This window comes from Alternaria hordeiaustralica (assembly GCF_023758085.1).
Source record: "Alternaria hordeiaustralica strain BMP 2776 chromosome Unknown scaffold_11, whole genome shotgun sequence".
NCBI classification, from domain to species: domain Eukaryota; kingdom Fungi; phylum Ascomycota; class Dothideomycetes; order Pleosporales; family Pleosporaceae; genus Alternaria; species Alternaria hordeiaustralica.
In genome coordinates, this window is record NW_026056783.1 from 419,824 (window position 1) to 432,837 (window position 13,014).

General features: G+C 54.1%; 6 protein-coding genes across 6 annotated transcripts; 5 read left to right on the forward strand and 1 right to left on the reverse strand.

Annotated features, from left to right (window-relative positions):
• Positions 1 to 327: 327 nt before the first annotated feature.
• J4E84_006072 (uncharacterized protein) lies at positions 328 to 2,004 on the forward strand (the record flags this gene model as incomplete). Its single annotated transcript, XM_049388664.1, has 2 exons — positions 328 to 842; positions 891 to 2,004. The coding sequence occupies 2 exons, from the start codon at positions 328 to 330 to the stop codon at positions 2,002 to 2,004; spliced, it is 1,629 nt and encodes a 542-aa protein (XP_049243563.1).
• Positions 2,005 to 2,796: 792 nt separating this feature from the next.
• On the forward strand, positions 2,797 to 4,467 carry J4E84_006073 (uncharacterized protein; the record flags this gene model as incomplete). The annotated part of the gene is made up of 2 exons (XM_049388665.1): positions 2,797 to 2,952; positions 3,265 to 4,467. 2 exons carry the CDS (start codon positions 2,797 to 2,799, stop codon positions 4,465 to 4,467), a joined length of 1,359 nt encoding a protein of 452 aa, XP_049243564.1.
• Positions 4,468 to 4,503: 36 nt separating this feature from the next.
• J4E84_006074 (uncharacterized protein) lies at positions 4,504 to 6,488 on the forward strand (the record flags this gene model as incomplete). Its single annotated transcript, XM_049388666.1, has 2 exons — positions 4,504 to 4,508; positions 5,141 to 6,488. The coding sequence occupies 2 exons, from the start codon at positions 4,504 to 4,506 to the stop codon at positions 6,486 to 6,488; spliced, it is 1,353 nt and encodes a 450-aa protein (XP_049243565.1).
• Positions 6,489 to 7,066: 578 nt separating this feature from the next.
• On the reverse strand, positions 7,067 to 8,491 carry J4E84_006075 (uncharacterized protein; the record flags this gene model as incomplete). The annotated part of the gene is made up of 4 exons (XM_049388667.1): positions 7,067 to 8,221; positions 8,271 to 8,319; positions 8,381 to 8,426; positions 8,482 to 8,491. 4 exons carry the CDS (start codon positions 8,489 to 8,491, stop codon positions 7,067 to 7,069), a joined length of 1,260 nt encoding a protein of 419 aa, XP_049243566.1.
• Positions 8,492 to 9,754: 1,263 nt separating this feature from the next.
• J4E84_006076 (uncharacterized protein) lies at positions 9,755 to 10,843 on the forward strand (the record flags this gene model as incomplete). Its single annotated transcript, XM_049388668.1, has 3 exons — positions 9,755 to 9,801; positions 9,857 to 10,301; positions 10,352 to 10,843. 3 exons carry the CDS (start codon positions 9,755 to 9,757, stop codon positions 10,841 to 10,843), a joined length of 984 nt encoding a protein of 327 aa, XP_049243567.1.
• A 1,051-nt stretch (positions 10,844 to 11,894) lies between these two features.
• On the forward strand, positions 11,895 to 12,442 carry J4E84_006077 (uncharacterized protein; the record flags this gene model as incomplete). The annotated part of the gene is made up of 2 exons (XM_049388669.1): positions 11,895 to 11,976; positions 12,036 to 12,442. The coding sequence occupies 2 exons, from the start codon at positions 11,895 to 11,897 to the stop codon at positions 12,440 to 12,442; spliced, it is 489 nt and encodes a 162-aa protein (XP_049243568.1).
• Positions 12,443 to 13,014: the final 572 nt, after the last annotated feature.

Here is a 13,014-nt window from a genome sequence, read left to right on the forward strand (position 1 = left end):
ATCCAATCTGAAGTGCGATCACGTGAGCCTCCCAGTGTTGCCTCGGTAGTAGTAGACCTTTACCCCAGCTTCTTCGCATGCTTGTTGTACAATTCGGTGTTTGGTGTCGCCAAAGATCGTCATCGCGGCGCGTCCCTGCAGGGCTGCATAACGGAGCACCCCAAATATGCCCCAGCTTCTGTTATTCGTTTATCCTGCCCCAGGCACGGAGGCGAACGCTAGTAATGTACCGTGACGAAGACCCAGTTTTCGGTAGAATAAAGAGAAGATGCATTCCCAAAATGTTGGATTAAGGTTCTTACTCAATCTATCTGGCTTACTGTCAAGATGAGGTTCGACAAGTCACTCCAATGTGCGCTGCTGAATGCGCCTTCCGTCGTATTCGCCGCCCCACAGTCAGCATCCTACCCCACAAACGGCACGGCACCGGCCGCTTTCAGCTCGAAGTGTGCGGAACTTGCGTCTAAACTTCACATCGATGGCGGTGTTGTTACAACGGCCGAGTTTATCGCCGCTGGTACGAACCTGACTGTACCCGTATACGACGAAACATGTGCCGCAGCACCGCCAGCTATCACAGCGGACATGTGCCGCGTCGCGCTCAATGTGTCGACATCTGAGCGTTCTGGCTTCAGGATGGAGGCGTTCCTTCCAGCCAACTGGACAGGACGATTCCTCTCTGGCGGCAATGGAGGATTGAATGGTTGCATCAGTTACGACGACTTGGCCTATGCGGTTGGTCTAGGTTTCGCTGCTGTTGGGACCAACAACGGTCACGATGGCACGAGTGGCTTGCCATTCTACAACAACTCAGACGTCGTGGAAGACTTCGCATACCGAGCGTAAGTATTCACGTGTTGTCATGCTAGAGATTGGCTGATCAATATTAGTTTACATACTGGTGTCGTGGTCGGAAAGCAGATCACCAAAGACTTCTACGGCAAACCGCACGACAAGTCCTATTACCTTGGATGCTCCACCGGAGGAAGACAGGGCATGAAGTCTGCCCAAGATTTCCCAGACGATTTCGACGGCATTGTTGCGGGCGCACCAGCCTTCGCCTTCAACAACCTTACTTCATGGAGTGGTCACTTCTACACCCTCACTGGCCCAGCAAACTCGTCGTCCGCTTTCGTTCCCCAGTCAAAGTGGGTGCAGATTCACGCTGATGTCTTGAAGCAATGCGACAAGCTTGACAACCTCGAGGATGGCATCCTTGAGGCTCCCTTGCTGTGCCAGTATGACCCTTCGGGGCTAGCTTGCGCTGAGGGTAGCAACACCACTACCTGCCTTACGCCCGAGCAGCTAGAGACAGTCAAGGGAGTTTTTTCGCCACTTCTCAACGATGCAGGAGACTTAGTCTATCCCCGTCTGCAGCCTGGTGCTGAGGTGATTGCGGCTGGCGCTATCATCAACGGACAGCCCTTTCCCTACACAACAGATTGGTTCCGCTACGCCATCTACAACGACCCTAACTGGGACCCTGCGACTCTCAGCTCCGAGGACTACGACTACGCCGCAAAACTGAATCTGTTTGGAATCGAGTCCTTCAAGGGTGATTTGAGCGGAATGAAGGACCGCGGCGCCAAGGTCCTACACTGGCATGGCGGCGCGGACTTTGTCATCTCATCCGATAACTCTGCTCGCTACTACGAACACGTCACTTCCACTATGGGTCTATCGTCTGAAGAGCTTGACGAGTTCTACAGGTACTTCCTTGTCAGTGGAACTGGTCACTGCGGTGGAGGAGAGGGTGCGCACGCCATTGGCCAGAGTGTGGGCGAGGTCAACGGATACGAAACCAGCCACAACGTACTCATGGCTTTGGTTGACTGGGTAGAAAACGGCAACGCACCCGAGACACTTATCGGAACGAAGTTTGTCAACGACACGGTCGCTCTAGGCGTTGAGTTTGAGCGCGCTCATTGCAAGTTCCCCAAGGTCAACCAGTACAAGGGCGGCAACCCTGATGTTATTGAGAGCTGGGAATGCGTTGACGCGTAAGGTCGAGTTTGATTGTAGAAGAAAGCATAGTGAAAACGGATCAAAGACTTATGTTCGACACTTGATGGTTCTCGTATCAATATGGATGTCTTTTTTCCAAGATGCCAAACCCGAAGATCATTCGCGTACTTCCAAATCAGCCTTAGGGTCGTCGTGAAGCACTCAGTCGTTGTACCGCTTGCTACCTACACTGGAAACCTTCCCGGTGCGTAGACACCTACAGACACTTGCATCAAATGCATTATGAATGTCTGGCGAAGTGTCTCATACATATTTCACTTTGGCCGCCCTTAACGTAGGATTGTCCCAGGTTGATATTGAAACAAATCTAGAAAACAGTCGGCGTACCCACATACTTACAGGCCATCCGGATTTTTGCTAAGAACCATGGTTGAGATGCGTTGAAACCAAGGCTTACAATCCACAAGTGGTATTTTCGTGCCAACTCAATCTACGCGCGTTTCCTCGATAATTATCTTTAAGACATGTCAGTCTGTTTTGATCGTGCCTTGCATAGCATCGTCGGTGGATGTTTGAGAAGTGGAAGTGAAAGCCGAAGACTCACCGATTTCACTCCCCTACAACAACTACAACAGCGCAAGGTTAACAGCGTTTGACGTCACACAATTTCAGTCCGAGCGTCCTTTCTCTACAATGGCGCTCAACGGTATTGCAGTGCTTTTCAACGCGCCACAACTCACGTCCTCTGTGCATTCGAACTCGTTCCTCCAACACATCCCCACCATCGCAACATCTGCGTACACGAAGCTTGCGAGCATAATATCCAACAAAATGGGCTCATTTAGCGTTCCCGAGTCCCCAATTCCAGCGCGGCCTGCGAAGTCGGCGGCCACTGCGAAAAAGCCATCTCCAAGAACACATGACGCCAATACGTCCATAGGCAAGCGCAAAGAACGCGCCAATTCAGACGAGTACGGAGGTAACGGGGTAAACCAACCTTCACCAGCGAAAAAGAAAAAACGAACATCGTTGGACGGTCGTTCTTCGGGAAAGAAAGCGACTGACTCCAGTCCCACTTCAACACTACAAACGCAATCTAAGCACAGCCATGAAAAGGCGCCACCGACAGGCCGCCCGACGAACCATGAACCAACTTTCGCGCCAAACCGTCGATCGGAACCACCTCAATATCCGCCTCCAAACACATGTGGACACACGATCCATCCCGTCTATAGCGAGAATTACGCCAAAGCCATGTGCCCGATGTGTTTGGTGGATGCCTCAATGAAGACACTCCAGCACATCCAAGAGTTCATCAACGCCCATGATGGCTTGTCTCAATGGAAAGAGAACCTCGAGGGCCACTATGCCAAGTCGACTTACCATGTCGCCAGTCTGGGTGGTAAGAAGGGGAAGAATGTGAATGGAACAGATGTGTCTTACAGACACTGCAAGAGAAACTTGGTCAACTTGATCAACGAGATAGAAGATCTTTCCGAGATGGAGCTGGCCTGGGAAGCGAAACAGCCTCCTGAGAACAACGACGTTTACGTGCAACATATCCGACTCAGGAAGCAGTACAGTGCTACAGCTGCATTGCACTGGTACAAAGACACTGAACACAATGGCTTCATCGGTCGTGTCGAGGAGGACTGCGAGTTCTTCAGTCAGCGTCGTGGTCGGCGCTGGACAATCGCAAGCGATCCAGACTTCCCTGACCGAGATGGTCTTGAACACGACCTAGGATGGAAATCGCTCAAGAAAATCCAGCATAAGCTTCTCAACGAATCCGATATCCCCAAGGTTCAAAGGACCGATGTCGCAGAGCAACTGCCGACGCGAAAGCGCCGACGAGAGGGCGCAAGCGTTTCATGGGACGAAGATGTTTACGTTCGCACAGAGGCTGACGTAGACGTGCTCCGTAAGGCATCATGCTCGCTCTCAGTCGAGTTTCTCGAGCCTTCTCCAAAGAGGCCTAGGATGGGCGTGCTTCGCACAACTCCACTCGAGGCCACACGAGAGCTTATTCCCGCTACACCAGTCGCGAACGGCTCGAACCCTATTCGCCCTCACTACGTCATCCCGCTGAGCCGCAACGGGCCTCCGAGAGACGTTACTAGGAGCTCGATGTGCAGGCATAGACGACGGTACGTGAAGGGACAATGGGCAGTTCCGGAGGGGAGCGAAATCATCGATACCAGTGGATATCGCAAGAACTTCGACGTCCATGTCGCGAATATGGAGCAGCTGCAGATCGAGGCTGCAAAGATGGACCGAGAAGACCTTGGCGGGGATACAGAGATGAGGGACGCTCCTGCCGCTGATGCGCAAAGATCAACACCACAGCCGTCGCGGTGGTCACCAAGCCTTGGGGGCCGACTGGTGAATTGCATCGCCAACCTTGGGGTCTTCACTTTCCCGGGTTTTGACAGACATGATCGTGGCGGTGGTGAAACTTCGGCGCCGCAAAACGATGCTAGACACGCGAGTCTCCTGGCTTGATGCCGTTGTCAGGCTGTGACCGTACATCGTGCTGACATGTTGTAAGTCGTTCCCTATAGATTGTCTTGGTGTTTCGCACTAACGGTCGTTTCCAAGGTTTACACGATGGATGCTTACGTGCTCAGCCCCGACATGTGACCTATGTTACCTTGGCAGAGCGACTTATTCCCGACCGTCAACTCAACATCTCAATCTCAAAACCCACACAAGATTCCCGACACTGTTTGCGAAAGACCTAGCATCTTTTAAAGATGGGCTGCTCAGCTATGCGCTCTAGATTGGGGATCAAAAGGATTGATTCTCGGATCGACTTGGGGCGAGGATCCCCCGCAAAACGCCGACGGCCACATCCCGGAAATTGACACTCGCTCACGCTACGCTTGGCCTGCACGGACAAGAGATATCGATTCGGCGTAATTGTGACGCCTGAAGGACAATTCCGTCGTCCAGATCGTGTGTAACGATGTGATTCAAATGTCGATCATGTCGCTGCGTCGCTGGGTATAAAGCACCCTGTCTGCTTCATGCGCAGCGAAATGTTTCTAGTCTGATACCACTTGTAAAGTGCTCAACTGTGACCAGCATCACCGCCGATCTTATACGACAGGATGCGAGTCTCCATTGCTCCTGTAATTCTCTTCGCCTCTCTGGCATCTGCGGCCCCGCAATGGAGTGATCATTACAAACGACAATGGACTGATCATTACAAACGCGAGGTTCCCACGCCCTCACCCGAACTTGTTCAGCGCCAGGAGTCTTTCGCAGTACCCGAATGGGACAAACGCCAATGGACTGACCACTACAAACGCGAAGTTCCCACACCCTCACCCGAACTGGTTCAGCGCCAGGAGTCTTTCGTACCACCACCACCATTCGCAGCTATCCGAAGACAGGACAGTGCTGTATGGTACGCTCCTGGAGGCAAACGCGAGGCTCCCACACCCGCGCCCGAACTGGTTCAGCGCCAGGAATCTTTCGTACCACCCCGAGTCGCACGTGCAACTCCAGTCGCGGAAGCAGCTGTCCGAAGACAAGACTCAATCCTCAGACCACCTAAACGCGAGGTCCCCCCTACACCCGCGCCTCAAGCTCCAGGAAAGAGAAAGAATGCCCCACGCCAGCACACTGACCCGCCGGAGACTCTGCAGCTCCGCGGTATGCCTCGTCGAGACGACGCCGAGGCTCCTGAACCAACTGAACCTCCTAGTCCTCGTGACCTACCCGTAGGAGACGAAATTCTACCTCGAAGTGATGGAGAAGAGGAACCCATCACCAACGCCCGCAGAGCAGCGGACCCTGAGCCCACTGGTCCTAGTGACCAACCCCAAGTCATAGTCCCACGCCAAAAGACTGAAGACGGACAACGCAAGAGAAACGAAAAGGAGCCAATAACCGAGTTGCGCAGAGATGCCTACGCCAACCCTGAGCCCACAGACCCTCCCAGCCCCTGCGACCAAGCAGCACCAGCCAAAGTAAAGCCCCGAACCGAAGAGGAAGAGCCCACCGACCCTCCCAAAGCCAGAGCGGACACAGACACCAACCCCATCCTCAAAGCCCTATCAGGGACATACTCCCTAGTAAACACATCCAGCTCCCGCAACGGCGAACCCATCCCCGACCTGCCCTACGGCAAAGCCCCCGTCGGCCTGCTCATCTACACAGAATCCGGCTTCATGTCCGCCACCATCACAGCCACTGAACCTGAATTCCGACCTAACCTCACTTTCCCGTACCAGCCCAACGACTCAGACGCTGATTGGGCGCTCGTCGGCAAGCACAGTATCGGGTACGCGGGACCGTACAGCGTTAACGAGGAGATACCTGCGACGGAGACGGAGGGCCAGATTTTCCATGGCCCGCTTACGGTGGCGAATGTGCCGACTTGGGAGGGGCAGAAGGGAAAGAGGAATTATACGATTGTTGAGGTGGAGGAGAATGGAGAGGAGGTTACGTATTTGAAGATTGGAAGTGAGCGAGGTAATGGGTATAGGGGTATTCTTTGGTGGAAGAAGGTTGATTAGATGGTGGTGATGTAGTTAGACTAGCAAGATTTTGATAGCGAAACAAACTTCAAGTTTGCTTATGCTGTCTCGATGGTTATTCTCCTCGTGTTCAATGAAATGTGCTTTCATTTGTCAGGATAAGTGACCATGATGACAACTTGCGAAAACAAGAAATCGTTGGGACGGAAATAAGTATTGAGTGATGATTGCACCAAAAGTTGACCATGTTTTGGAGTGTTTCGTATGTGGATGCTGATTGATGATTGATGGTAGCGATAACAGCAACTTCATAGTAGCTGCCAGTGTCCATCCAGAATGCTAGGGTCTTATTCAAATCTCTCTACTGCATCCCGGCCGCTTGTCAAACACTTCTGGTCTTGACCCTTGTGCAATCTGTCGAGATATCAGTCATTGCATAGCCCTCATTCTCTTCCTATTCAACCCTGCTTGAACGCCGTAGAACGTCAAATCTGTCCGGCTGACAAGACCCAGAAGGCGAAACATCAGGATGGCATATATGACTTCAGCAGAGCCAAAATCTCGCCAACAGCTGTGTTCGTAGTAGTTGCTCCCTCTCCGCGAGAAGTGTCTGACGCCTAATCATCCGACTTCATTTCCACGTCCTTTGCATCTTTCGTCTCCTCTTTTGCTGGCGCTTCTTCTTTGGACTCTTTGTCTCCAGCTTTCGCATCGCTAGGTTTCTCAGATCCACCATCTTTCATCTCTTGATCTTTGGCTTCTGTCTCAGCTGGCAACTTGGCCTCTGGACTCTTGTGGTCGAGGCTCGGCCTGCCAATGGCTCCTTCAATGTTGAGCTTTCCCTGCTTCTGAGGACCTGTATCTTCCATGCCAATAACCTCTGGACCTCGGGCATGCGGCGCTTCTTCCTCGCCCTCGACGGTGTCTACAATGGTACCTCCACCTTCCATCTCGCCGAATGTAGTTCTTGTGGGGCTAGTGGTCATGCTGTGCGGGTTGTTCAAAACAATGCCGGCCTCTTGTTCTTGGCGCAGAAGTTCGCCTTGAGTGACGGGCCCTGTAGACGGCAGCGTCTCGCCCTCGGGGTGTGACGAAGCAATTTGAGCTACATTGGAGGTGGGAGATTCTGCCCGCTGACCACTCAGCATTCCCACCGTCACTGTTTCTATGCGTCCGGCACCGTTGGGACCGTCGACCATTTCGGTGCTTTCTGAAATGAGCTCGTTCTGGCCGCGGTTCTGGAGCCAAGGGATGGGCGTAAGTAGGGCCCCGCCTAGTGCCTCATCTGAACCTAGCTGTGCTGTTTGCGTAGTGGTGGATGTGGTGCCATTGAGCAGTCCGCTGGAAGTCGGCAGCACGGCTTGTGGCAGAGGGAAGATGGTGAGGGGCGAGGAGACGGAGACGACACGGTCGAGTGCGCGGAGGTAGGGTGGCAGGTATCGGTAGCGTTTCTTGGGCTCGAGTATGAGTTCAGCTAGGCGTTGGACGGTATGCGGGGGATGGTTCGCGAAGTTCTTGGAGAGAGTGGAGCGTATTGAGGAGTAGAAGGTGGTGACGTCTGTTGGCACGCTTTGCGACTCGGTCGAGGCGGAGAAGGCAGGCACAGGCGGCCGCGGGGGCGTGGCGGGCGGTGCATTCTCCTTGTCGGTGGCATGCGAGTCTTGGCTGGATATGGCATTGGACGTGTTGGGTCGCGAGGGCAGGTCGGTGGTCGCGGACGTGGTCGGCCTGGGGAGTGCGTCTGCGGGTGGCTTGGGGAAGTCGGTGATGATCTGCGAGGGTCAGGGTTGATGGGTGTGGATATGGGTAGCTCGGGATTACCTCATCCAGGCGATCCAAGATGTACTGCAGTGTCTTTGGCCATTCTGCTCTGCACACGGGCGCGTTAGATGCTGCATGCGCCGGACGCGGGCTCTGGGGTGGGGACGTACGAATCGAGGGAGCCGTCCTCGGCAGCTTTCTGGAGGATTAACTCTGCTGGAGGAGCATCAGTAGGTGCCGCGTTGCCAGGACCCTAGAATCCCAGACTCACCAGACGTCATGGCTGCGGCGCGTGGGTGTCGTGGTGGTGGTAGAGGCGCGACTCGCGATGGGGCTGCTTTTGGCGGGCCGATACTGCGTCAGTCGAAACGGCGACCCTGTGCACTACGCGTCCTTAATGATGTCAGATATGGCTGTGTGATTGGCCCAAGCAAGTGACGGGAAAGCTGTCGGAGTCGCGCAAAATGACGGCAGATTGAGCTCCACTGCGCTGGACTCGTACCGTAGTGCTCAAGGCCTGCGCCACAGATGCAATCTAAAGATAGCGCAGGCGGGCCAATGAGCAGCGGGAGTCGCCGGGCGGTGCAGGTGGGCGATGGTTCAGCAGCAGCTGGGGCCAAGCCTTGTGCGCGTGAGAGGATGCCGAAAGCGACAGGCAGCTGAGCAGCCAAAGGCTTGGGCCGCGCCGCAGCATGACAGTCGCGCCGTACTTGTAGAAGTCAGACCGCCCGACGTGCGCATTCTCGTGCTTCGTATTTTGATATCCACAAAGCCTCACCCAGGCTACCGTTGACTGAAGTAAACACGGAGCAGCGAGCGGGTCTTACGGCGAGACCCCCTTCAGCCTTTCTCCACACCGGCCGGGGCTCTCCCAGGCGCTACTTTGCGCACATCTCAGCACCTGCGTCCACCTAGCAGCAGCCGTCCCATCTCCGCCCACGCCCCTACGTCCTAACAAACAACACCTCCTCCCGCCGCTCGCTCGCATTGTTGTCCGTCGATATCGCTCCTTATCACCAAGTATCCCCATCTCCGACCCGTCGCTCGTCATCGCCTGTTGCTTCTTCGGCCTCTCCGCATAGCCAAGATACTAGTTTCAGCGACGCGCGCTCACCTGCTCCCCCGACGACAGCGACTCCCTTGGTTTCAGCAGTCCGCCCAGCGCCCGCCCTCTGTCTCAAGTACCCCGGCAGCCCTACACACCGCACCACGACACAGGTCGCAGTTTGTCTGCGCCGCACCACCACGCCCGCCTCACCACCCGCCTCTATATCCCCACGCTCCAGCCGCCCATCGCGGCTGCCACCATAGCCAAAATTACTCACCACGAGGCCCGCCATTCCCTCCTAGGAGGCCAACCCCTCGACCGAGGCTACGCGCCCTACCCCAACACGACGTATCAACCAACATACCCACCGCAGCCCTCTTTCGATACCCAGCCTGGGGGGTATCACCACCGCGAAGGCTTCCCCACCACCCTCCCACCCGTCGTGCGCCGCCCACCGAGGATGTACGTTCCGAATACGCGGTGGACCTGGGCTTTTATGCTCACGGCCATCTGCCAGGTCGGCATTGCCCTCGCCCTAGAGTCGTACGTCTGCCGTTGCGCCACCCTCACCACCATGCGCCTGCTAACACCCCATCAGATATGTCTTTAGCAAGTTCCAGAATGAGATCCATTTCGCGGCCTCTGGTGCAGGCGCCAACGAGACCCGCACGATTCCCACTTTCCTCGCCGTCTTCATGTTCGGCTACGTCTACCAACTATTCCTCACCTGGGATGCCCTGCGCATGAAGAACACCATTCAGGTCATCGGTCTCGTTCTCTACAACATCGGCATTCTTATCTACGCCGCTATCCAATTCGACCAGATCAAGGACGCTGCCGACGACCTCAACACGCGCCGCTTCATCCCCCAAGACTTCTGGGACGACGTCAAGCCTATGCTTATCGCTCTGCCCGTGCTGATGGCTGTCGCTACTCTCATTTTCGCCTTTGAAGCATGGAAGCTGTACGATGAGTTTGCCTGGACCATCTACAAGCGCATCAGTGCCGACACAAGACTGAAGAGGCGCTATCTGACTTATCAGGTACGGCTTGTCCAACATCATACATGCGCGCCTTACTGACTACGATATAGATTTACATCGCGCTCCTCAAGTTCGACTTCTTCTTCTTCCTGGCCTTCACCGTGCAGTTCCTCGTCGTCGTCAAGAACACCAAGACAGTCGAACTCATCCTTACCGCAGCCGCCCTCGTCATCACCTTCTTCCTTTTGTTCCTCGCCGCCTGGTGGGTCCGTCGCGAGTCTGTCGCTGGAATGATTGGTATCATCGTCGTCTACTTCATTGCTCTCGGCTACTTCCTGTTCAAGCTCATCCGGATGTGGGTCGCCGATGCCAGCCGCCAGGAGGACTACAAGCCAGCCCGCAAGTCGCTGACTGCCTTTGCCATTCTCACCATCCTCCTACTCATCATCACCATTGTCACCGCGTGCTTGTGCACACACAACTTCAACAAGGGCTTGAAGCCCCATGTCAACGACAAGATTGTCCAGAACGACAAGACATACAACACAGAGATGCCATCATTGAGCGGACCTGCGCCATCACAACGGATGGAAATCGACTAGGCGCCCTTTTACATACCCCATTACACAAAATTTACGACATGACTTCTTGGATACCTGCTTTCTGCGAGCATAGCTTCATCATACCCGGATGAGATCAGCGGGACTGGCGTTCTTTCATCTAGGGATTCCTTTGGGCTATATGCGGAGATATCAGGTTGAAGATGGGACGGATTGCAATGTCGCATCACGTACGAGGAGTTATACCAACCCGCATTGTTTCCTTATTTCTTCCTTTACGACCTTTTGTACAACAACTGTCGGTCCTTTTTGTAACTAGGTGTCTGCTCATATTATACCCCACCATGAACAGACGAGCTCGGAATTGAATTGCGTTATGAACTGACTCTGTCTTGCTCATCATGCCAGTGAGCCCTGTTTGTTTTGGTACTTGCATCTAGATTTGTGTACGTGAATAAATGCTTGTTCACGGTCGAGGCCCGATAGCCTGACAGTGGAGATCAAGGGGTTCAAAAGCTAGCGAAGCTCCCCGACCGCCATGTGCGGGCGCGGGACCCTGCACGACATCATCGGGTCCCGCAAGCTCACCAAACTTACGTTGCTAGACTTACTCGACTTTCTTTTTCCACACACACCTTCTCCACTCTCGCACCCTTTTTTTCGCGGTCGGGTCGCTCGCTCTCAGTCGTACTCATACGTGCTATATTTCTTAGCTGCTGAGGCGATTGTCTTCTCCCATCACCTTCAAAATGGCGTTTCGCTGGTACGTCACTTGGGAAAAGCGGTGGAGAACCGTCTCATGGGAAAGGGGACAATGCTAACTCGGATGACAGGTACCAGGCAAAGCTTAGGACGTCGCCTTACTTGACGCAGAGTATCACTACCGCGGTATGCACGCCTTTTACTTCGAATTGCGAGTCTTCAATCCCTTTTTGCGCGGCGCAATGCGACTTGGTAGCCAGCCAGCGAGCAGGCCGATAAGCACGCCCGACAAGTCGATATACGAGAACGAGAGAGGAATTGAGCAGCCGGCATGCCAAACGACGCAGACTAACATGGCGCGTCACAGGTACTCTTCGCAACAGGCGACACAATGGCCCAGCAAGGAGTCGAACGCCGTGGCCTCGATAAGCACGACCTCGCGCGTACAGGACGCATGGCCGCCTACGGAGGCTGTACGTCTCCCCCTCCTCCATACCCCTATCCCATCCGCCATACTAACAACCACGCCCAGGCATCTTCGGCCCCGCCGCAACAAAATGGTTCGACTTCCTCGTCAAGCGCGTAAACCTGCAATCCACAAACGGCACCATCCTCGCGCGCGTAGCCTGCGACCAGTTCCTCTTCGCGCCCTGCAACATGGCCCTCTTCCTCTCCACCATGGCCTACATGGAAGGCAACTCGCCCGTCCAGCGCCTCAAGGACGCTTATCTGCCGGGCTACCAGAAGAACTTGATGGTCTGGCCGTGGGTCCAGTTTACCAACTTCAAATACGTGCCTCAGGAGATGCGCGTCTTGGTTGTTAATGTGATTTCGCTCGGCTGGAATTGCTATTTGAGTAGCTTGAACTCGGCGGGTGGTACGAAGCCAAACCCGCCTGTGGGAAAGACCAAGGAGGGTGGGCAGTTGCCGCCTTCATAGAGAATTTCTCGTGGGAGGCTGGAAGGCGGTTGGGATTGCGACATTTGCCAGGGTCTTTGTTTGTTCATGGGGCTGCAACTAGACCGGATGATACCCTGGGCTATGTGGAAACGTTATATAGATGGGGTGCAGATGGATTAGCTGCGTAGTACTTGCTCGTTCATTAGCGTTACAATGCTCTGTGCTTAATCGAGTTTGTGTGACTAGTCTTTTGCTATTCTAGGTCATTTCACATCCGTTCCGTTGAGATAGTACTACCTTCGCACGCGTCAGGATGTATAAAGCATACTCAGTTCACACTTCGTGTGTCATATCAAGCTGAGTAGTAAGCACAGGCGTTCCTCGATCTTCAAAAACATATCAAATATCTAATCTCACGCATCAAATCAACAGTTTCGAACATTCCAACATATCAATTCCACTTTCCGCCGCCTCACCAAAACCCTGTATACTACAACTACGACTACACTAAACAAGCAGCCTCATCTCCCTCTCCAAGAAGAGTGAGCTGAGAGAGTAAAGATTACCTGGCAACGTAACCCACAATCTTGCGTTGCCATCAAGTGAAAAAA